Source organism: Empidonax traillii, unplaced genomic scaffold (genome assembly GCF_003031625.1).
Source record: "Empidonax traillii isolate 1590-97213 ecotype Southwest subspecies unplaced genomic scaffold, ASM303162v1 scaffold54:size2178333, whole genome shotgun sequence".
Taxonomy (NCBI): domain Eukaryota; kingdom Metazoa; phylum Chordata; class Aves; order Passeriformes; family Tyrannidae; genus Empidonax; species Empidonax traillii.
Window position 1 is genome coordinate 108,195 of NW_020955247.1, and position 25,733 is coordinate 133,927.

Genomic DNA, 25,733 nt, shown 5'->3' on the forward strand with positions numbered 1-25,733 from the left:
CAGTTGCAACACTGACATTGTGCTAGTTTCCAGTAAGTATGACAAACTGTTCTAATTAGGTAGTTAAATAAAAAAAAAAATTGATTGCAAACATATGTGAAACTAAATGTGTTCTTAAATTAATTTTCCACTGCTCTTTCATGAAAATTAGATGGCTTCCATCATTGTAAGTATGATTTAGGAAAGCTGAAGTTGTTGGAACACACTGTTTTGTGACAAGAGGATGCATTCTTGTTTATTGAAATATAGTGCTTGTAATATGTGTTTACAATGAATATATACAGTTTGTTGAAGTTAATTCAACTACCATAAATATTTTACATAGTACTGAATAAAATATTTTACCCTAAGGAAGTTGATAACGTGTGACTTTCAAATGTAAAAGGCCTTGTCTTGTTAATTCAAGAATTAAAATATTTTATTTAATTTGCATTTGTGACATTACATGACATAATTATTTAAGTATTACTATAAAGACCTACTAATGTTGTCAGTAATTTTTTTAACATATTTTAAATTTAACTGCTTAGATTTGAGATATCTCTATAAATTTTCTGAAAAAAATTTCATTTAGGTAAGTACAGTATTTGGTGGTATAGTCTGAAATCAAGATTCTAGTCATAGAATTTTGGTTTATCTAAACAAAAGCTTATTTAAATATGAAGTGGAAGATCATGAATAGTGAATAGATTTGCAAAACCAATTTAACCTAAGTATGGCAGAAATTGACAGAAGGCTCCTTACTCTGCTGTAAAAATGCCTAGTTTAGGTTCAGTCTTCAAAGTCCCTATTCTACATTTAGGGGCAGGCAGGCATTTGTGAGGCTGGTCCTCAGCAGTTTGCTTCCTAAATTGGGAAGCACCTAATCTTCATGTCTACTTCCTACTATAAATTCAGTGATTTGCTCCAGGCTACACTTCTCTCAAATAGGAATTCAAAAATCTGACCACCTTTAGAAGAGAGGTGTTGGAGATCAGATGGCACCTGAAGAATCACCTATTGAGACATCATACCAGGAAGGGAAAGCCAGATGCATTGAGCAAACCCAGAGAGTGTTCAGATGATGGAAACCACCATTTGGGACTTTTTACACCACAGTGTTATGTTTGTGAGGCAAATCCACACGTAGATTTGTCCTCCATGTTTTGTTCCTTCTTCATGGACTTTCCTGCCCTCAGGCAGCAACATTTATCCCATGGGTTGAGTTACCATGAGGTACCAACCAATTACCCTGTTTGGCAGGCTTTTGCCTTTACCACTCCCTTGTGACCACCCAGTTCATCCTTCTTATGTATATTTATTCCATTTTACCCAACGTATGTGTGAGGATTTGCATGCTCCTCCTAGTCTCCTCCCCTGTTCCAGAACCACCCCTTCCAAACCCTATAAACCCCCTCCATTTTCTTAATAAATTAGTTCAGCTTGTTGCTCTCTAGAAGCAGCTTTGCTGCTCCTGAGTTCAAACCTCAAGCTGCCTTTAGAACCACATCTTGCCTCTTGCCTCTCTTTTGAGCTGCGTGAGTGAGCGAGTGTGTGAACTCTGGCTAGCTGGCTGCTTTATCTTCCACCTCACTGGAGAGTAACGGACCCCGAGCTGGATCGCTCCCCTCCCCTGACGCACACAACTGCGACAGAGAGGCATACATACAAGATGCTTATCCCACTTTAATTCAGCCAGAGATATGAGAAGCCTGTGTCATTAGAACTGTCTTTCTGTCTGAGGATACTTAAACCCAGTCTCCTGGGGCTGGTCTTGGATACCAGGTCTTTCAGTTCCTTTCTGGGTTTTAAAGGAGTTTACAGCAGCTATATTCTCAAATCCGTAGCTGAAATGGGTCTAATTTTGTAGGTTATAAACAGAACAGGCAGAGTTAATTTTCCAAAAGCAGTATGGTAATGGATGGAGGACTGGTAAAAATGAGTAATTGCATTTGCTATGTATTCATACTTTAAAGTGGTTCACAGTCCTGTCATTTGCTCCAGAAATGTCAGTACTTTCTTTCCCCAAGCTGCTCTATCAGAGAACATAACAGAGGCTTTTTCCTTCCTCTTCTCAGCATTCACAGAGCCTGTGGCATACACTCCTGCTTCAAGGCCTGAAGTGCCAAAGTGCCCTGACAGATCTCCTTTTGAGGCCCCCAGGCCTTACCTGCAGCCTTTGGCCTGCTCTTTTCAGAAAGAGAGGATGAGGATCCAATATAGATCCTTAGATCTTCTCATCTGGGTAGCCATGATTGCTGGCACTTTACCCATGTCCACCCAGGTCAGCTAAGTCAGTTTTTCAAGTTTTCAAACTGCAACATTGTGTCCTTACTAACCAAATCCTATCTTCTTTTCGTGAAGAATTTAAAAACTCGCAGGCACCAGCTTTACCTGTCAAAAATTTATCAGAGGGTGGATAGGAAGAATACTGCCAGAAAGATAAATGCATTTTTTAAGGACAAATATATGTTCTTGCATTTGTTGAAAATAACAGTGCCTTTAGAAAGGTTGAGAACCAGTAGTAATTTAAGTGGATCTTCACTTCTGTCTTTTTACAATACACATCATTCTACTCAATACAGTATAGTAACACACTGACAAAATAACCTTTTATGCATGATAACTTGATTTTTTTAGTTTTTCTGTCTTTAAATTCTGTGTATGGCTTAAATATACTTGCTTAAATCATGTGTGTAACTTCATGGCTAGTGCAACAGACTGTGTAAAAGATGAGGCCTTTCTTCAAGTCCTGGATGGTTAAGAATAAAATTTCTAAGATCAAAAATGAGTGGTGTAGGCTTCTCTGAAAACAAATGCTTTTATCATAACACATGTGATTCTTAGTCCTGGATTTTCTTTCTGCATAGCAAATATAATTACTCTAAGTGTTCCAACAGTTTTAACAGAAAATACTGAAAGCGCAGTATGATTTTCATGAGTTTCAAATATCAGTGTTATGCAGGGTCCACCTGCACAATGGTGCATACATTTTGTTGTGCCATACATATGTGGATAGGCACAAACTGCAGTTGGAAAACTCCTTTATCAGCTCAGCAGGAACTGCTTTCTCTCCTGGAGACTATGGGTCAGTTCCTCCACTCAGTGATGTAACTCACTGCTTTTGACTGTTGTGCCTTTCTGTAAGTAAGTAAGTAATAGCCAGTCTTCGCGAACGAAGAAATGGGAAGGTCTTTACACCTTCCAGCCTGTGCATTGGATTTTTTAGGTGAGACACAGTGTGCGCGGAACTGAGCCCACCCTTTAATCCTGAGGTTCATCTGCCGGGGCCAAGCGAGCTTGGACGGTGGCAGCGAGGTCCTCAGGACGTAGATGGATTGCCTTACAGGGCTAACGAGCTCCATCTGCCCGGGGAGTGGCCCTGACTGGGAATCGAACCCGGGTCTCTGCGGTTACAGCGCAGCGCCTTTACCCTCTAGACCACCAGGGGCTCCCTGTGCCTTTCTGTAACATTCTTGCGTTTACCTAACACATCAACCAGGTTTGATAGCACACACTGTGACTTGTAAATCTCTCACCAAAGAATAGGCCTGTGATGCTTAGAGGATGGTATAAGCTGTGAAGTCCTGACAAAAAGGGAGGAAGGAAGAAGGGATTACTTAATACGTGCTATTAATGCTTGCTTGTAAGAGAGCAGCAGCACGTGAACATCCCTGCTGGACTGCAGGTAAAATCTAACTGGCAATATTACAATCATTAATAGCACACAACCACGATTATTGTGGGAAAGCATTAAGGAAACCCTAAAAAAGATAGCTTATGTGAAGGAGCCGCCAGAAGCAGAACATTTTCTTTGATTTGCAGTTCATGTCTGTGGACAGCCCTGGTTTTTCTATCTGTGCCAGTCCATTACAGATGATTTTTGCCATTTGCATGGATGTACAAAGTAAACGCTTGTACCAGCTTGACTAAGAAGTGTTTCATATGCAGTACATCATGGATTCCTTGTGTGTGCTACATTTGACCTATATCCTCAGGGCAGAAGGTCTGGCCTGTTTTTTGTTTGGCCCACAAATTTATCCATGAGAAATTCTGTGGTTTAAAATGAAGGAAAGCTTGGGGATCACTGCCATTGATCCCTGATTAAGGAATTCTCCACTAAAATGCAGATTCAAGTGTCTTTAGACACAGGTATCATGTCAAAAATTCCCAGGTATATCCAACAAAGGAGTGTCTAATTACAGCATTAGGAAATCAGATAAATGTGCAAAACCAGTTCTCTAAAGACCTTTTGAAAATCTGACAGCAGAGCGGAACTTGATCTGTGCATGACAGCCAACAGGTTATGTATTTTAATATCTTAATGGAGTTTCACCTCTATAGACTTTAAGTTAACTTGCTTCCTCAGAACAGATTCCAAAGACATTCTTCATCTCTTCTTATCTGAGAACCCTTTGTAAAATTAGCTCCCAGGTATATGACCTGTGCAAGGGAGACCAGGAGTCACTCTGTATTGTAGAGGGGCACTTCGGAGTTTCACAGAAAAAATCCAGCTTCTGAGCTGTTCCCAGCTTTTCCCTCACATAGAAATGTCATAAGGAATCAGAGAGGAAGGTCTGACACTGAGTAAAAAAAGAAAAAAAAAAAAAAAGAAGATTCATATGGAGAAGATAGAAGATAGTAGTATGATTTTATAGCCTCAAGAGTAGGGCAATGAGCTGTTCCTCATTGTTAAAAAACTGCTCTATATACTATTCAATATTTGATTTAATACATTCATAGATAGCAAATAATTCTCATCTAAAGTATATGCTTTTATTCAATAAAGCTGTTAAAAATTATAGCTTAGTCCTTGTAGCTGTATGAATTCAATTCTTAGTGTAGATTAGAATTTGTATACATAATCAAGCTTAATCTCTTTTCTTGATGTGTTACGTCATCTTGACTGAAGATAATGTACAAAAAAAATCCAGAAAATTATTACAATATGGACATACATGACCTCAAGTTTTATTATTCTCCCTAAGAATTTAAAATTGCATTTGAATGACAATGAAGTAAAAAGGAGCAAAACCCAACAAATAAAACAATTTTGGGAGACAACAATACTGTCATAAGAGTCAAAAAAAAAAAATTGACTCTGTGTCTCATGCAAGAAAACTTTGTGCACTTACTGAATAAACCTTTTCAGGCCTTGACTGTGGAAAGACTATGTTACAAACCAGTTGGAATAAAATATGAGTACTTTATCTTCCAAAGAAATACATGCCAGGATACTGAAAAGTTTCAAGTATTCCATCTTGCCACACAGCTGAGCCAAGGCTTTTTCCCCTCAGGTCACCATTTTGATTACAACAAGCAGAAGTGTAAGAATGGGAGTGGGTGCCTTCTTATATAAAAGTGAATGAGTTTTGTCTATTTGTTTAAGTCCTCGTATGGTTCCTATCTCTTAGTATTAAGATTGTCAACCAAATATTTAAGAATATGGTTGGGTTGACAATTTTCTTCTCACTTTAGAACTACTCCTCTCAACTTTTGAACCTATCAGGGTTTTGAAATAGTATCCAAATTATTTGACAACTGACAAAAATACAGACTATATGTTTAATTCCATAGAGCTCCATTTCTTATTTTAAAGTTTAAAGAAGAAAATAATTTCTTAAGGATGCTTCCTCCTTGTATTAATTTAAAAATACCCAGGTCTGTAAAAGAAAAAATCTCCAGGCACTGGACTGTTCACCCTGTGATAGGGAATGTGAGTTGGGTTAGTTATTGTACATTTTATACTCATCCTTTATTCCTCAGATTGGTAAGTACAAAGGCTTAGCATCTGTGACATGCAAAAAACTTTTCAGCCATAGTAAACTCGTAGACCATAACAACAGACTTCCTAGCTTCAAAAGGGATCATCACATAAAAACTGAGGCTTGATAAAAATTTTAACACTTCAGAATAAATGATCATTGGAGAGGATCATGGAAATGGGAATGCATTTTTTCCTCACTTCTTCAATAAGCACCCACAATAATTACATCCTTCCTGTCAGAGGAAACAGAAGTGAATGCCAAAAATCTTAAACAAGGAAAAAGTTACAAGTCTCTGTTTCTCACTCTAGTGATTGAAATTGCATAGATGAATTATTCCCTTATGCAACCTCCATAACAGTAAAGGGACTTATTTCTTGACTTAGGGGTACCCTGTGAGAATAGAGCAATATCTAAGCATAGCTCTCCTATAAATCTGGAGAAAGGATGCTTCATCTGATGAATTTTGAGACCTTGAGTCACCCTTTGGTACCTACACCAATGGGACTGAACATATAAATGCAACTTTTAAAAAAGAAATCTCTCTTTGTACTTAGATTACTTGTCTTATGCAGTAGCAAATTACTAAGAAAACACTAAATGTTTACATTCCAAAATCATAAATGCAAGTTATACATGAATGCAAGCCCATCAATTTCTGTAAAACTTCAACTCCTATGTGAACTTAAGAGAAGGCATAGAGGCATGGAAATTTAGGAGTGGGAATTTAGATTCTGGTGTCTGTCAAAGTAAAAAAAAAAAAAAAATCCCTTGAACTTCACAGAGAAAGAAGAAATGGCCCCTACAGAAGGTTAAGGGAGGACAGACTAACTGTAAACTGGCTAAACTGTTGGGTTAATCATCTGTTTTATCAGACTAAAGGATTGCTTCCAGTGCCTCTAGTTTAAACAGCTTCTGAAACAGAAGGTCAGTGCTACAAAATATTTATGGAAACTTTAATCAACAACTTCAAATAATTTTCCAAATTGAGATGAGTTTTAAGAAGTTTCCTTTGTAGCTCTTCCTTTGTTGTTCGTTTGATTGTTTTTTAATTCAAATAATGACAAAGGTGTTGAAGTCACAAATTTACAAAGGTAGATTAAATTGAATTAAGTGGATGTTATTGGGTTTGTCAGGCTGATGCATTATTTTTCAAGTTCAGAAAAATAACAGAAATTATCAGAGAGGCAGAAATGATCATATTTATATTAAGCTTTCTGATCTTTACCATTTTATCTCTAGATGAAATCCGAGTTGGTTTAAAAAACTTCAAAATATTTTCTTCAAATGTTAAGTGATTGAACAATACCAAGGGCTAAAGAAAATTCGGGTTATGCTTTCCTTACTAAGATCTGGATACCAGAGCAGCCTAATCTTGCTGTTCCTTTATAAAATAATGCACAAACCCAGGATTTTCACCACCTTTCAGACTGTAAGTTGTATGTGGAAATTTCTTTTCCTACACTGCACTACACTTCTTATAGTTCTTTTCAGAATAAGGTTATTCTATGCAAGATCTTGTAAGGCAAGAATATTCAATGCTAATTAAATTTAACATTTTTCAGTGCTAAAAACATCGATAAAGGAGACGTATATGGCAAATTACTAAATATGGTACTCGACACCTGTACCAAAATTAATTTAAGTACAGTTACTGGTTAGATAGAAGTATTCAGTAATATAATTTTAGAGTGACTATATCAGTTGAGACCTTGAGAACAGAACTGCATATGTACTGGGTAAGAGATAAGGTCCCAGTAACCTGTGTCTGGTATTGAATTACCACGGAATCAAATGGCAGTGGCATAAAACCAGAACACATTCTAGGGAAATTAGGACACTCTTCTGTCTTCCGATCTGACTTATCTTTCTGCTAAAAGGTAAGACTGAACATGCATAAGGACTGTCACAAAACAATTTTACACATGTTTAGACCAAATGGATTCCCTCTTTAAAGCAGGCTTGTAGACTGTAGGTCAGACCTTCAGGTAATGTAAGTCAATCATTTAGTTATAAATTTAATTACTAGTAGTTTTCTGAAAGTAGAACTAGCCTGTTTTTCACACTCTATATGTTACCTACTAACCAAGTGGTTACCATTAACCAGTTTAACAGGCTTTAATAGGCATGGTTTGTCAAACAACCAGCTTATATTTGAATGGAAAAATTTGGTCTGATCTGGCTTCTCTTCCTAAATTTTGCAACATTACATCCCGTCCAAGTACAACTGCCTTTTGCTGTGAATGCTACTGATTTTTTTCCTGAAGCTTACCAAAAAGATCAGAAACTGTTCCATTGTTTGAACCAAAATAGGTGTTCAAGTACATGGAAAAAGTTGTTCATACGTTGGTTTTCATGTATTTTCACTGTATTTTCACTTGTTTTTAATTTATCTTTCAGATGAGATTATAATCCAGAGCTCCTTTTCCTGAAACACTATCTAATAACAGACTGGTTGCAATTTTTAAGAAAGCAAACAACACGTACTTGATTCTGGAGAATTCTGTTGGCAGTAGTTCTTATCTTGGGAGAAGGGGAGCTGAGAGTTTTCCCAGCACAGCTGCAGAGAATTGCAAATTCTCCAGAACAAATTCAAAGCTGAGGTAAACAAGAACAGCCACTTTGTTTGAATGACTGGTGGATCAGACATTTGGATACCCAGTGAAAGCTTCATTGAAAATACCTTGCATGACTTATCAGAGAAACACTTGATAAAATGCACATACTGGTATCCATCATGGTGGAACTGGCATTTTGAATACAGATCCTGAGACACTGCAAGAAATGATGTAACTGATTCCAGGTAAATTGATAGTGGGAATTTTTGAAGAGATTATTTAATAAAAAAAAATTGTTAAAAAAACCCATAAAAACAAAACAAACAAACAGACAAAAACCACAAAAAACCTCAACCAACCAACCAAAAAAAAAACCCAACCAAAACAACAAAAAACACCCAAGCATAAAGTAAAAGCATTAATGTCCAAATTAATAACAGATGACATTAGCATATTGAAAAGATTACAGATTTAAAATTATAATTATCTGAATTTAGGAGTGAAATATGAGAATGTTTTTCTATAATTTGGAAGTTTCTCACTGGTGCCTCTGGGTACTTGGGTCTGTAGTGTTACTAGTCCAGTTCAGTGAGGCATGGACAGAACCAGCGGTTTTTCACGCCTTCACTTGGAGAACTATCAGTACCTCAAGGGACTACTTGGCATCTACACAATTCAGTCCTATGTTCATCAGTGAGTAATGGATCCTTCTCATTTAAGTTTCTGGCTTCTTTGTCCTCCTTTGCACCATGGCTTTTAACATAATTTGAATCTGGGGAGTAGGGGATGAAGTGGCAGAGATTCCTTGTCTGTCAATAGATAATTCATCAATCTAAAATGAAAGCCTTGAATGTGTGAACGTTCACCTTTGCTTTATGGTGTATGACACAGAAAAAAATAGCTTTTTAATTGCAATAGCTGGAGTGCGCTTTTAGATAAAGGCTCTATAAACCCACTGTAGGTCTGCAAGTTAAAGAGTTGCATTTTTTTACCTTTCTGTTCTTGCTGCTGTACTCTATTCCTTTTTTGTGTTTGGGTTACTCATTTAATCTGGCATTTCTCTTACTCAGACTATTCTTATAGAGGGCTTTAGTACAGAATGCAGACTGTTTTTCCTCTGTGCTCCAGATGTTTGCAATAATGTACTACTGAAGTGAATGCCAGGGGTAAAGGAATATCCCCCCCAGGAAATACTTTGTATCTGACACCAACAGCTCCTTGGGGAAAAAAGCACAACAATTTGTTAGCTGAGAGTTAACCAGTAAACAAAGAGTAATCTTGGTAAAATTACATTAAGTATATAACTTCCAATAACTGAGTTTGAAAAACTGGCTAATACGATGAAATAAAAAATGGCTAATAAAACGTATTTCTTTAGGATTACTGCAGAAACATATTCAGCCAACATTCTTTTTTCAGTTTTATCACTTTTTTACCACCATATTTGTACATTTTGAAGAGGAAATAAAATGTCAATTCTCTCCAAGCAATTATACAGAAAGTATTCAACAGAGAAAAAAAAATTATTATCTTCCACTATTCCTACATTTTAGAAGCATTTTGATAGACATTTGCAAGAGAAGTGCAATAGGCATAGTATAACTGTGTTTTTCCTTCTGTGACTCATTTCCCATTTTTTTCCTATAATATTCTATTGATTTGATTAAGACAGCCATTTCTGCTAATTCTCTCCACCACAGCAGTGGACACTGAACTGAGTGCCACTTTTAAAGCAAATATATTTTTGCACCTTTCAAGGTTGTGTAGGCATATAGTTTGGTTTTCTTACTGTCCCACATTAAATTAATAGATTTTTGTTTCTTGACTATCCAGGGGATCTTTGTTGAGTCAAAGCATTCCACAGAGAAATATTTACATAATGTTAGAAGTCGTTGTATAAAATGGATGGACAAAGACCACAAGACTTCAACGAAGTTCACAAATGACAAAGATCACAAAACTTCAACAAAGTTCACAAATGACATCACTTCTAGATACTTATGTTCCAACTTAATTTGGTTTTATTATCCTGTCTTACTAAATTCACAGGCTCCATTGACTTTTACACTGAAAACTGTATCTTTGTTGAATTAAAACAAGTCACAGGTATAACTAATAGTCATATTTTTTAGTAAGATGCTTCATTTCTTTGCCTAGGTACTGAGGGACTATCTTGGAGTAAATAGTTTAAATTCTTTCTCTTGTGCATTTTCCAGAGCTTTTGACATTTTTTGAGAAATATCACTTGTTAAAATTGTACAGGAAAAAAAGCCCACTGCAGTTTAGTGCCTGGAAATATCCCAGATGCAGAATGGGTTTGTATGCTATGGTTGTTTACAGCTCACCAAGGAAGCCTGATAGAACACGAGTGGTTTAAAGAGGACTTAGCTTCATCATGTGTATCTTCCAGCACTTATTTCCCCATGAAGCTGCAGTAAATCTTCTGTGTTGGCATTCCAATTCGGAGACATGATAAAGATTATTCTTTGAACTGTGTTAACAAATGTAACACTTCCTCCTGAGCAGATTGAAGGAATTGAACATAAGTGATGCATGGGATAGAATTTATTCATATTTAATAGAGAAATTTTAAAATATATATCTTTAAGACAAAATAACTGTTATTTTGCATGGGCGGGGTGAGGCACAGGATTTACCAGATAGGAAAAGTTTTATTTAAAAAAACCTTTAATTGTCATCCTCCTTATACACATTACAAATAACATGGAATAAAAAGAGGTTTGGATTCTATAAAACTCTGTTCGACTTTCACTTCTAAAGGAGAATAAGAAAGTTTAAGGTATGTGTTCAGTTTCTTAAAAGCTTGGCTCCAGGCTTAGAGTTCTGCTCTACAAATAATAAATCCTGTACCATCCTTAAAGAGAAATATGTGAGGGTTGTGCATTTGACTTAAAGCATGATATGACTAGTTTCATGCTATACATGCATGATTTCAAATCAATATCAGAACAAAAAGGGTGGAGAAGTAGGTCAAGAAGTTGGTGCAAAGCATGACTTCGCCTTAGTCTTGACTTCCATGATGTTTTTTATCAATTGTTTGGACATGAGCCAGCTTAATTCAGAAGTATAAAATTTAATTTGTGCTTATTTTTAAAAACTTGTTGTTTTTAAAGAAGTGGAATACCATAAAGGCATTTAATCATGCCACCCACAGAAAGTGTTTTGTTTTGTTTTAATTTTTTTTTTTCCTTTAACTGAAAAACATTTCAGCCTTTATCCAAATGAACTGCAACTCTACAGTTTGGGCTGTAAGCAGCCAGTGTAGTGTGCCTTTATCATCAGAACTGTTTAAAATTTATTTAGGAATTAAAAAAAGAACATGATATTCAGTTAAATATGGAAGTATTTTGAAGAGATTAGCCCACTGTTCTTTTAGGACGGAAAATACAAAAGACAATAACCTACGTACAACAGGGACCTGGAATGCAAGTTAGTGATTTTACTCCATCTTAACCCATGGTTTTACTTTAACTTATGATGAATTTTGAAGATTTTAATGAATATTTTAATTAGTATGCGTCCAGTATGCAAGCCTGTTTCAATTGTTCTAAGCTTGCTTCTGCAATTTCACCTGGAAAGAAAGAGGTAGGTTTATTGCTTCAGTTCTTCCCTAACTTTGTTGCAAATATTTCCTTTAAGGACAAATTTTAAAGAGCCATAGAAAATATCATTCACCAAATTAGTAGTTTGGCTAGGGGATATTTTTGCTTTGTATATTCTTTGATTTTGTTTGGAAAGTTTGATAATGTTTAAATAAATCAGAACATTCAGTTTAAAAATGTTCTGTTTGACCTAAAAGACTTCGTGCAACTTTTGCCTTTGGTAACTAGCCCAACTTTCAAACAAGATATCTTCCACAGGCAACAGCAAACTATGTTTAATTATTCTGTTTAAAATACTAAAAACTTGAGGAAAGTGGGTTGTATGTCTACATATATAATTTGCAAAGTGCCCATTTGGTTTCTATTCCCATACCAGAAAAAGTATGAAAGTTTTATGGTAGTAAAAAGTCCCTCCCAAGCAGGCAAGCATCTGGGGCTTTCGGTATTACTTTGGGCTTTTTTTTTAAAATAGGAGACAAGTGACTAAATTTGAAAGCAATTACATATCTGATATTACCCGTCTGGCTGATTTTCATGAAAAATTATTTCTGTGGTTCATATACATTTTATGATTACTCATGATTTCCTGCATAGTTTCCAACTCTCTTTGTGACTCCATAAGTAAAATAGCATGATAAAATCACTGTTCTGTGTGTGCAGTTCCTTCTATTTGTAACACTTGGCTAAGATATAGGATTTTTTCCCAAAAGGAAAAGTGCCATCTACTGAATCACCAAAACAAAACTTTGCAGCATCTTGAGCAATTTTTCTGAGAGATGTCTTTCCCAGTAACTAATCAGACCAAACCTCACTCAACTTGTGAATTTTAATGAGATCACCACTGACCCTGGCATGGTTGAGAGACATTGTACTTCACTAACTATTCATTTAACATGTGTATTGTATTTGTTTGGGTTCTTTTTACTCGATTAAATGTTTCTGGATTTCAAATGTTGGTGGAAAATCAGTGAAACTACACTTTGAAAGTCTCAAGCTTTTATTTTCAAAGTAACTTTTTCTCCCAAGATTTCTGGGAAGACTTCCTGTGCATCCCTTGCATCTCCTTCGTGGCATACAGAGATCAGACTTCCAGTAAGGAGTTACTTTTATTTCCCCTGATTAGCTAATCAGGTTTTAGTGGAGATACAGACAGAAGGACTATAAGAGGAATAAACCAATGGCACACTGATAAATAACACTTTATTAAGTGGCAGCAGCAAAAAGAAATAAAACAATTGGTAGATAACTTTGATATGGGAAACCACGTATTAGTTAGCTGAGATAGGGTTTGGTGAGGTATAGAATGTTTTTCTAAAGGCATGAAATTCCTTAAAAGACTAGCAGGAGAATGAACTTTACTCAGGACTTAAAAGTGCTGTCAGTTTTTTTCAGGGCTAAGCAGTAGATACTTGAATGAATAAAAAATATCAGCCCCTATATGATTCTGCAGAGCTCTCAGAAGAATGTCACTTCAGAAGTAGAGGGATTCGTAAAGTGAACAAGATTTATCTTCAAAAGTTTGCAAAGTCTCTAAAGGTGGTCACAGGATTACGGAAATTGGATAACCACAGGATTATGGGTAAAGTTTTGTCCTGACAAAACTAACTGATGAGATAGAACAGGAACCAATTCTCCTTTGTTAAAAAAAAAAAAAAAAAAATTTAGCAGTGAGTGAGAGATGGCAACACTTTATACTCAGACAGTATATAAAATGTAAGCAATTGTGTATGAGAGGTATATTTAATAATGAATACCCAGTTGGACTGGGTCTGTAGGAAACCTGGTAGCAATTTTTTGACAGTGTTGATTTTTTTCTACAGTAATATGGTAGAAACCATCATTTACCTATGTAAGCCATATTATGTGTAGCTACCTACAGTATACTGTTGAATAGTAACTTTAACTTTTGCCAGAAAATAGGCTTTTTTCTCTAATTATAAACTGCATATGTACAGGTTTCTACACAGATGATTTCACTGATAGCTTTCTATAAATGTTTTATTTTTTCTGTTTGTACAATGCCCTTGAGGAATAATATTCAAACATATTTAAAACTTATTCAACAACTTGTGGGTTGCTTTCTTCCTAATTTAGTGGTGACTACAGTTTGGAAATTCTGACTGTATTACTTAGCTAGCTTCAAAAATCATATGATGTTGTTGCTCATATAGAAACAGTTAAGTAAAAATAACCCAAAGGAATGCTTTTAAAAGCCAGTGTTGGAAGAACTTTTACTTTAGTGAGATGAAAAAGAAATCTTCCATTTTACTTGAAAATTGAGAGGAAAATCATGGGCTCTCCTTGAACGTAGTTTCATTGAAATTGTTTGAAAGGTCTTTAAAACACCTGGGGAAAAAAATTGCACTATATGCCCACTAACAAATTAATTCAGTCAAACACCACAGATTTTATAGTGACAAAATGTGGAAAGATAATTACAGTTAATGCTAGACAGTAACAGGTGCTGTCAGGCCCTCTCTATTCATATCCCAGTCCCACAGTCTTCCCAGAGACAAACTGTTCATCACCAAGTGAGATTTTTACCACATTGAGACACAACACTCTGGGCAAGGTTGCTTTTCCATTCCTTCTTTAGGTAGATTAAAACATCTCAGACTGCCAAAACTCTCAGAAACACTTACCACATCAAAGTCAGCTGCAGCCATGCAGGGCAATCCTCAAAGCAGGGCTTGGCTGTATGCTGCCTTCTTGCTGTTCATAGCTAGTGGGAGGTAGAAATACCTAAACCAACTCCTTTTACCTCTTTTGCAGTTAGATGAAAAAACCACCAGAGGTGAGTGATATCTTGCAATCTCTTCATTTTGCCCCATAGATCAGCCTGTGAATAGCGCCAGGGAAAGTGAGTGTTCTAAAGCTGCACTGACCTGTACTTCAGAGAAAGAGCCTGATAGCATATTCATGAAAGATATTCTGCCTCATGTGCATTTTTCTTTCTGTTTGATGAGATACACAACCTTTACTTCCCGACTAGAATAGGGTCTACCGACCCCTGCATTTTTGCAAGACAGTATGCAGGGGTAAGCAGAAATGCCTTTTACCAATTCGATGGCTTTTGCAGAATTCCTTATAGCAGCAAAGTTCAAACCAAGCAATGTACACTTCAGACTAGCCAAAGCGGTCACTTTACAGTACAGGGATATGTGAGTGTCACCTCCCAATTATGACTTTTATCACCAGAAACAGGCACTGTTGTTGTCTCCTTCGACAGGAATTGTTCAATGAGCCAGCCACAAAAAGTGTTTCCTTTTTGAGGGGCTGTTTTGGCGGGTAAGTATTTTTCTCCAGCAGGGCTGGTGCGACCCGTCCCGCCTCCCAAGGACCACCGATGTGGAGAGGGGAGGAAGGGGGGATGCTCCAGGGGCGATACAGCACCATGCACACTCTGGGAGGCACAACGCAGCCCACTCGCCCCCGCGGGCCTTCGGGCGCGGAGGACGTGGGGAGTCTGTCTTCCGCAGAAGCCGCCCTGCCTCCGCCGCCCCTCCGGAGCGCGGGCGGTGGGCGCTCCTCCCCCGGTCCCTCTCTCCGCCCGGGGCCGGTGCCGGTGGCGGCGCGGGCGGCGGCGCGGGCGGGGCGAGGCGCAGGCGCGGCGCTCGGCGGGGCTGCAGCCGGGCCCCCGCGCCGCTCCGGGAGCCCATGGCAGCAGCTGCACAGCGCGGCCGCCCGGCGGAGCGCGGCGCGGCGCGGCGCCCCCGGCGCGGGATGCGCGGGCGGGCAGGCGGCGGCGGCGGCAGCGGCTGCGGCAGCTCCGGGAGCCGGAGGGACGGGGCCGGGCGGCCGGCGACCGCCGCGCTCGCCTGACCTGCGTGCCCTGCTGGCCGCGCCGGGTTGCCCCGAAGGATGTCCGCTCAGTCCAAGGGGACCGCATCCTCCTCCTCTTCGCCATCCGAGGGGCCGCCGGCAGCCTCCAAAGCCAAGGTGAAGGAGCAGATCAAGATCATCGTGGAGGATTTGGAATTAGTCCTAGGGGACCTGAAAGATGTCGCCAAGGAACTTAAGGAGGTGAGAAACGAAGGGCTGCGCGGGCTGACCTCCGGTCTGCCCCGTATGGGGCTGGCACCCCATCGCCCGCAGGCCAGGGTCCGGCTCCCCCCGGGGCTCCGCTGTCGCCCACAGGCTCCTTTCGCCGTTTCTTCACCGCAGGTCAGCAACTGGTGTCCAGGCTGGGGACGAGGCAGCTCCCAGCCGTGTCCCGGGGCGGGCGACTGAGCCTCGGTGCGGTGCCTGGCAGTCCGAGATGGGACGAGGGGCGCGGGTGGAGGAGCGCCGTGTCCCGGGTGCCGGGCACCCCGTCGCCGGGCGTGCTCCCCTCGGCTGCGAGGAGGCTCTGCCCAGGAACTTCCCACCTCGGCGCATCCCTCGGAGTTTTATTTTTCCCGAGAGGCCGGGGGGCCTCTCCTGCGAGGTTCATGCTGGGCAAAGAGGGTGTTCGGGGAGCTGCGGGACTCGCAGCCCTGCCCTGTTCCGGGCTGCGCCGGGCCGACATCCCAACAGTGGGAGAACGACCGCAGTCCCGCTCCAGCGGGTTTAACTTTCGGGTTGCACCGTGCAACCCCACGTTCACCCCCAGGGAGCAGCCCTGCTCTCATCTCCCCCCCGGGCCGGGCTGAGTGCCTCCGGACCCGCGCACCCGCCGCCCTTGGCGAAGAGTCTATGCCCGGCGCGGCAGCACCGGCTTGGGGAAGTGTGCTTCTGCCTCTGCAGCCTGCTTCACCGGGAGCTGAGCGCCCTGTTTATCTTCTCTATCTGGCAAGATTGCCTTTGCAATCTCTCTTTTGCCGGTGGCGAGTGTCATCTTTCTTAGGCTAATCTGCAGGCAGAGCGCGATTACCGCGGGCATGTTCATAAGCAGGGAAATGCAGTAGCCGAAGGATGAGAATTTGGCTGTCCTTTTGGAGATTTCTACATTCTCTTGATTTTGCTACACAACTGGCCGACAGATGGTTGGATTATGCACGGAAATTCAAGTCCAGAATCTCTGTGCATTGCTTTGTAATCCTGTATTTGACATTTATAAAAGGCTGTGATTTTTTTGCTATCAAATATTAGTTTTCTATTTTAACAACATTGTCAACAAGTTTCATTCAACAGTCTTTTGCCATCTGAGGCAGTCTGAAATTCACCCAGTGCTTTGTATAATGTTGAAAGATGTATAAACACAAGGCTCACTAATCAGAGCCGTTAGCCTCCTTTCTCACACACAATTCGAAAATTCTCCTTTTTTTAAAAAAATATATCTGTAATTTCTATTTTCTGTAATGTACTGCTGCCTATGCTTTGTAATTTTTGTGATATTTTGAAGTGGGAGTAAACCTTATTTGTAGACCAGCTCTTTCGCTGTTTTTTAAGACTGGCTTCTGTTGCTGCAGAAGCACATTTTCAGGACCTGGAGAGGATGTAATGTGCTTTGTCCCATGAATGTAAATTGTTCCCTGCATGTAATCAGCCCTAGATTTCTTCTAGTGAGCAGACAGGATTGCTGTAAGAGGAGATCATATATCATCATTTACGGTGGCATGTTTTATCTAAGCAAACTTGTCTGTTCTGGTTGATTGCATCTGTGACATAGAACTGGATTTACCTCTGCTTGATGGAGAAATTTGTATAGAAATGGAGCTGCAACTTTCTTAAGTAGTGTGTACCTGTTGAAGGGTGGAAGGATTGCCAAAAGCATCTGTTTTGAGAAAATAGAAATGTTTTTATAAAAAGAATAGTCAAATCTTGACTGTAGCTACAAGTGAGGTTTTGAGTAATGCTTTTTACCAAATATGTCTTACAAAGATGATAGCTGTGATAGTTCAAAAAGCAAGAGTTGAAAACACATCTGCTTGCTTGCAATATTGTCATTATCTGTTAAATACACTATGGATGACATTTATTTTGAAAAGTTTGCAGAAGTTTGTGATCTGAGTACCTTCAGTTGGCTACTTTTGTAGTATGGACTCAGTCTGTTCAAAATCACTTAGACATAACTGCAGTAGATACTTTTTAGGTGAAAGTGAGTTAATTGATGGTACTATAAACTAATCATCAGTCTCCTTCACAGTTTTTTTGTAGATGTTAGAAAGCACTGACAGGTCATTCATTAAAGCATATAGAAAGTTAGCTTATAGTCAGTTTTGGTGAATTACACACAGAAATATACCTGTCCTTTATTTATTCCCTACTGTAGGATCAGTCAAAGGCATAAACTAGTGGGTATAAGTTCATACTTTCCATTTTCACTAGCAATTGTGTTTTTCTGGAAATGTTATTGCTATCTTTCCTCCCTGCCACCCACACCAGGGGTTTGCTTTTGCTGCAGTCTAGCTGTTGTGCTACAACATTTTCTGTTTGGCTTTTTTTTTTTTTTTTTTTTTTTTTTTTTTTTTTTTTTTTTTTTTTTTTTTTTTTTTTTTTTTTTTTTTTTTTTTTTTTTTTTTTTTTTTTTTTTTTTTTTTTTTTTTTTTTTTTTTTTTTTTTTTTTTTTTTTTTTTCTATTAGGAATATGGTATTCTGAAAAGAGCATTTCATTCTTTTTAATACTACTTCAGAAGTCTTCAATTTGGGTGTAGTGGTAGGGCATGAAGGTTTTTTTTTTGGTACAGTTCCAGTAATAGTTGTGAATAGAATAATAATGTAATAATTATTTGTGATATATATAATTTGTAAAATAATTTTTTTCTAATTATGCCTACATATTAGTTAGCCTTGAATATAAATTATGATTATACATAAAATAGCACTTTTTGTATTGTGGTAGACTGGATGTCTTCTAGCATCCCTCATTCTTCTTTTGTAAGATTTTATAGTCAAAGCACTGTCAAATTAAAATATGGTTTCATTGCTTCAAAGTGAACTGTTCTATAACAGTAAGGAGCATGGCTGTACAGGACTTCTATGCCTTGTTACATTTAGCTTGTTATGGTTTACTTATATTAATGTATTTGCATCTGTCCTTTGTTCTGAAGCTTTTTGAATTGGTTAATTTTTTTTTTTTTAAAGAGGAAAAGGAGGAGTGAGTAGAAGATTGGATGTTAAATCCAGATGCAGAAACCATGAAGTTTATAAATATGCTCTAGAAACATGTGACTGAATCATGTGGATTAAAACTAGTACATTTTAAGAGTTACTGTGTCTCAGAAGTGCAACATCTGTCTCTTCCTTACCACCTCCCCCAATCCCCTCCCCTCGTATTTATTGATCTTGTCTGCTTAGGCTAAGGTAACCATAGAAGATTAAGGATGTAGAAAGGGAGTGATGGGGAGACATGATAGGATGGAGCAATGCTGAGTCCAGAGTCTCAGCTGGTGTATGGAAGTCTTCTCTAGGGTGCAGTTAATTTAGGGGATGCTTGGCCCCTTTTGTCTCCTTGCTAAAAAGAAACAGCTTGAGGATGTGTAGCAACAACAGGATGTGTTTTTGTGTTGAAAGAAAATAATGGAGTTGAAATGGATTAAGTGGCTGTTATTTGATGAATATTCCAAAGAAAAATAAAAGGGGTGCCAGAGGATTGAGTAACACTTTCTATCCCTTTAGTCCAGACTATTTCAAAATCAAGTTGGCGGAGCCTTAAACTTTGGTTCTCCTCCAGAGGGTTGAATGAAAGACTTTTTTCACTGGAGTCTGTCTAGAAAGATGGTTATTATTAAGTCTTGTTTTGGAGTTGATACTTATCTGTGTGGTACCTTAATAATGCCCAATTGAAAACCAGAAGGTGTGTGCTAAACTATTTTGATTGTAAAATGCATGATGTAGCCCTAACTCTGATGACTTCAGAAGGGATTGTAGGAGATGTGTATGTGCAGCTGCAGATATCAGGGCACAGAGATTTATGTCGTCCTAATACTGATATTGTAATTTTTAAGACTTCCCTGCTTTCACATTTTATGATAATGTTGCACATTTCTGTAGCCTTGCACTTGTTTTCATTAAGGAAATACTTAACTAAATAATTTGATAAATACTTTTTGTAGTAGTAAAAATTCATCATGCAGAACAAATTCCTGGAAGTTATGTGCGAGACATTTGCATAGCTTTTAATTGGCTAAATACTCTTCAACCTTTTATCAAAAGGAAGCAGCTGTGTAGCTATTGCCAGTGTTTAGAATAATCCAAAATGGAGGTTCAGGAGAAACAGAAGCCCTCATAGGCATTGCACATGCATCAGTAAATTTCCAGTCTTTTGAATCTACCTCTTCTGATTTAAATCCTGTGAAAATGTCTGGCTGACGGAATGAGTGCATAATTCTCTGTCATCTAGCTGATCTGTTTATTATCCATAAAGATGTGATCTATAAAATTTGAGCATGACTTAACACACAATATTTTCTAAGTGATGAAACTGGCAGATACCAATCCCTTTCACCGAAAACACCATAACAAAGTTTGTTAGAGGATAGACGACCTAATTTCATAACCAGGCCAGTCATCATTCCCTTAAGTGAAGGGTGGTCATGTGTTCTGTGGTCCTAATGTCTGAATCAGGCCTGCAGAAGTGTATTACAATTTCAGCACCAGTGTTTTCTGTTCCGTTTTTGGTTTTGTGTTCTGATAACAATGAAGATGGTATGAAGGTTCCTGCCTGTTAATACAGAAAGAAAGTAGGAGGCTCCAGTTTATATCTACCGAGAGGGTTGGAGCAGCAACAATCAGTCATATATCAGTGTCTCTGATGTGGAGACAGCAACACAAACAACAATATAAAAAATCTTTTGAGTTCATATTGCTGCATGAAGCTGAGCCAGGGAGTTATTACAGCACAGTTATAGGATATACTATATAGAAACGTAAGGGTAGGTAGAACAATAGCAAAGCATTTTAATCCATTCCTTCTTCTCCTTTTGATTCTTGCCTCTTCTCCTCCTTGGATTCTCTCCAGGTGTCAAGGACTTGCCACTCTTTTTTGCTATGCAGTGGCAGTTGAAGGAAGAGGTTTTTGAGTATGTTTGTTCCTACCATTAAAAATCCAATAAATGCAGATGCCCTACTTATATCTGGATCCTGGATGCAGACCCACTTAGTGTTCCTCCTGGAGTCTTGCTTCAGTCTAGACAGCATATACACTGTCTGTATATGCAGATCCTGGTCAGTGAGAAATGAAAAGGACTGAAGCGTCTTCATAATTTTTTTTGCTGTGGCTGGGATTGGGATTCAGTTCAGACACCAGGACCAAGGTGTATGAGTAAAGGAATTTGCCATTCCAAAACTTACTAATCTCTCCAGCAGCAGACTTTTTTTTTCTGATTTCTTATTACGGTCCTTAACGCCAAATGCAATCATGAACTGTACCTGTATGTTTGAGTGCAGAGTATGATTCATTATGTAAGAGAAGCACTGCACAATAACTTTACTGTAATCTGCCCAGGGGTCTGAAGAAGGCCGTAAATTGTCATTGCAGATAACTGAATTGTAATTTTTCTTTCCATTTATTTCTTGTGGCCTATGAAGCATTTATACAGTTATAGACAATAAAATGTGCAATATAATAAGATAAAACTCTTACAGTAGTAGTGCCAATAAAGCTAATGGAGCTAAAAGGTAATTGTGAACCTTAAAAAAACCCCCAAGTGTTAAGGTTGTCATGTTGTTAAGGCAATACATGACAAGGTGAAGTTGCTCCACATATGATTTATAATCAAAGCTACCAAGAGTTAGTAACTATATTGTGTAACCCAAAGAAAAGAATAAGTAGTGTACATATAGTGAATTACTTGTCAGTATCAAGAGGCTTGACAGAGGGAAGCACACTGTCAATTTGTGCTAGCTGTTTTATGAACACCCATGTCAACTGCTTCATTCCTTGTATGTAATACTAGGCTCCTGACAGCAATGTATTGTGCAATGGGGAGCTAAATAGAGTGTATATAAATTCAGTTTTCAAATAAAAACAGTACCACAGTGAAAGTATTTTTTTTTGTTTTGTCTTGTTTGTTTGTTTGTTTGTTTGGGTTTTTTTTTTTTGTTTGTTTGTTTAAATTTAAATTTCACACAGTCTGTGCAGTACCGACCGTGATACGAAAATAAAAATAGTGAGTTACGGACTTCTGTCTATTGCAATAATATTTTTCCCATTGACTTTGGAAGGAACAAAACTTAAGTTTGAGTGATGTAAGTTAGTTTTGGGTTGCATAATTTTTATTAAAACTTCAGAATTTAGAAGAATCAGTTGCTCTCACATGTACATATGAATGCACTATGCAATACCAATGACTTGGTTCAACACTGTCATTTGAAGTTTTGAATATCTTTGACAGTTTCCTCTAGAAATTATGCAAAGCTTCTGTTCCCATTATTCACACTGGACAAAGCCCTGGAATACCCTTCCCACTTCCAGTCAAAGGTTCCAGCCATATTACTGCTCACATGTTGTACACGTGTTGTACACAAATAGTTAGTACTCCCGGTGGGAGCTGTGGGAGAGGTACTAATGTTGTCCTTGAGTTTAAAGAGTACTTTCCCACAGTGCCTCTTTTGTAATACCTTTGTGAATGAGCTTCACTATTTTCTTCCAGTTCTCATTTCTTTTAGAACTGCAAAACATTGGCAGCTCATAGTCTTCTCTGTATAGTATATTTGTTCTTTGAAAGGCTGGTGTACTAAATGTTCAGTAACCTCACAGGATAACTCATGTATTTGCTGTGCAGGGGTCCCTTTTTTTTTTTTTTTTTTTGTTCTTCAGTGAGGCAGAGTAAAGGATCCCTTTTGCATATGGACTTCTACCTTTCCCACATAACCTCTGGTTGACTGCCATGCAAATTAACACTATCTTATAAGGTTACCTATACATAGTCAGGGCTTTGTTTTCCTTCGCTAGTAGTCGGCATTTTTGTTTGTTTTTTAATGGAAGCAGTAAATAGCAGTTAAAGTACATTGTGTTCTTAGTGAGTAAAATATTACCTCTTCTTGAGGTATGAATGTATGTTAAGGGCTGCAGCCTATACATGCCTCCTGCTTGGAATTCCTGTCCAGCTCTATGCAATATTGACTGGTCATTCTTGCTGTAGTTATCTGCGGTGTTTCAAAATGCCATTTATTGTTGCACCCAGCAGAAGAATCAAAGCAGACCCTGCTTTCACTGTGGAAGGGCTGAGAAAATCCTGTCTCAACTACAGCTTCCCTCTGTCAGGTCGTGTGCGTGCTGAATGACGCATGAGAGGTCTTAGTGGCTGAGCTGCTGGCATTCTGGTTTAGTTTAAAATTGTTGCACTACAGATGATGGGAGGTAGTGAGGAATAATTGCCTCCAAGCAGTAGTAATACCATCAGTTGTTGCTTTTAGAAAAACTATAATACGTTCATATGTTTTTAAAGGTTAACAAACTCATCTGTTGTTTCATGCAGCATGTGCCACATTGCATTATGAAGACTGAGAGAACTGATATTGAATCATTTCCAGATTTCATTGTAGATTATTTCTCAGTAATGTGAAAAACTCTGTAATTTTAAAACACTTTTCAATTTTTTTTTCTCCTAATGTTTTTTAAATAAATCCAAGTCATTATTTCAGTCCTTCAGCCCCGATAGTATTGTGTTTTTCACTTTATTGTGGTCTGTTTACAGTTCTTAGAGTGAAGAGCTTCAAGGTAGAAGCAGAGCGTGACATCCTTACTTGCACTATAATCATTTACCTTGTAAGTAGAAGAAGATTGGGAAAATCTTAGGAAAATAATATGAGAAGTTTTGTATTTAAAGTGAGAGTAGCTGCAGAGGGCTCCAGGACTACCAAAAACTAGATTTGAGCTTTTCACTGAACTGCAGAAAATTAGATAAGTGTTTAAAATGTGCAAAATTTTGGTATCTAATAATGTTTTGTACTTTACTGGAAATGTCACTGTGTTAAAGCAGACAGTTTATGTGACCTGAAGGATGAAGATTCTAAAAACTAAGAAACTGAAAACAAGAAAGTTGAGGAAATTAACTCTCTATTGTAGTTTATTGGTTTATACCCATGTGTCTGTCCTTTCTGTATAAAATTATATGTGAAGATATGAAAAATCTCAAGGTCAGTTATATTTTTTCTTTACTGATGTGTAATAAAGTGTAATTCTTTCTTTGTATGCTTTGTCACTGACATTTTCAGCTAAAGTAACTATTGAAAGTTCAGCAGTTATTGAACAAATAATTGGAGCAGATATATTTGTTTTTGAATATAAAATCACAGAGTGGTTGAGGTTCAGAAGGACCCTTGGAAACTGTTCAGCCCATTCATGAGTCAACTAGAGCAGGTATCTTAGGATGACCCTTGAATATCTTCAAGGATGGGGACTCCACAACCTTTTTGGACTACCTATTTCAGTGTTGAATCACCCTTATGGTAAAAATGTTTTTTCTGTGTTTAAGTAGAATTTCATGTATTTCTAATTGTGCCCACTGTTGTCTCATTTACTTCTACTCTAATCAAGTCTATAACAGATGCTCCAACCCCTTAGTTATCTTCCAACCCCTTTCCTGGACTAGGTTCTGTTGTTCATATATGTCTTGTACTGAGGAGCCTGGACCTGCACATCATATTTCAGACCCAAATTCAAAAAATCAGGTATATATTCATTAAAATGCTGTGTCACAAACATTATTTTGCCCTCAATAAATATTTCTTTATCTGAAATTTTTAAATTATCTGAAAAACATATTCTCTACTTTTTTGTTTGGATTCCAGTCAGCTAGTTATTACAAGCAAAAGCCATTCATGGTAGATTAAGTTCACATTGTTTTCTAAAATTTATTTCATCTTTTCTCTAAATACTACAGAACTGTTCTTTTACATAAATGATTTTAGTTACCAACTAGAGTGTACTTTATTCTGTATGTGTTTTTACTGATGATTGCAGACACCCTTTGAATGGGTAAGTTCATGACAGCAGGTGGCTTCTGTTACTGCTGTGGAGTTTTATTTGTGATATCTAGGGTGGTACAGTCTAGACTTACTTGACTTTCATTGCTTATTGGTAATGCTGTAGCATGTTTTAAGGTTCAGTAAAGCTGTGGCATTTGGATAAAGAAATATCCTGTGTATGGACACAGTGTTTGGTAGTTTGCATAATTTATGAAGACTAGGAGATTATACAAGTATATGTAGATCTGCTGAGGTAATAACTCTTAATTTCTTGAAATCAAAGTGCAGATGGTAAGATGAACTTCTAAGACTTGTGGAAAACTGATGTTCGATCAGGCTAGGATGTTTATGTTTAAGCAAAAGAATGAAGAGGTTATGATTATTATTTTTTGTTGTTTCCTATTGACAGTTGGCTTGCATGTGCCTGTTTTCCTTTGGTGGTTATTTGATTCTGTGTAATAAACAAAATTCATAGAAAGTGAGTGGTTGAATTGTAAGCACTTTAAATGATATGCAAACACCTTAGTTAATTATTTTAATTAGATGTTCTTAAATCTTAGCAAGATGATGTGATACAGCTTTGACTTTGCTAGAGCTGTGCTATCTTGTATTAACTGTCCTGTTGTCAGTAAGCAGTGCTAGTCATTTTGAAGATTTGGGGTGTGTGTTTATGTGTGAAACTGGTGTCTTGGATTCATGTATCTAACCTCAGGAGAAATTAGAACCCCAGTACTTCTGTAGACAGTAATGTTGAACCTCAATGATGAGGTTCCAATTCTTTTATCTAAGCCTGAAGTTCATTGCATACCAAGGAATTGTAGACTGTGATTGAATAAAGCTAGACATACATAGAAATTTTACATTCAGTATCATGTAACTGATGAAAATGTCCTTTAAAAATCTTTAAAAATATCTTCTAAATTTTAAAAGTCCTTAAAGGTAGTTTAAAACCTTCTATTTGATAATGAATCTTT

The 25,733-nt window shown here is 38.0% G+C and overlaps 1 protein-coding gene across 3 annotated transcripts in view; it reads left to right on the forward strand.

Moving 5' to 3' along the window:
* The first annotated feature begins 15,718 nt into the window (after positions 1–15,718).
* PRR16 (proline rich 16) overlaps positions 15,719–25,733 on the forward strand; it is a 142,683-nt gene continuing 132,668 nt past the window's right edge. For all 3 annotated transcript variants that reach the window (XM_027879323.1, XM_027879322.1, XM_027879324.1), the window contains exon 1: positions 15,719–15,948. In XM_027879323.1, the coding sequence (XP_027735124.1) occupies positions 15,787–15,948 (162 nt within the window). In that variant the 5' untranslated portion in view covers positions 15,719–15,786. The remainder of the gene's footprint in view (positions 15,949–25,733) is intronic.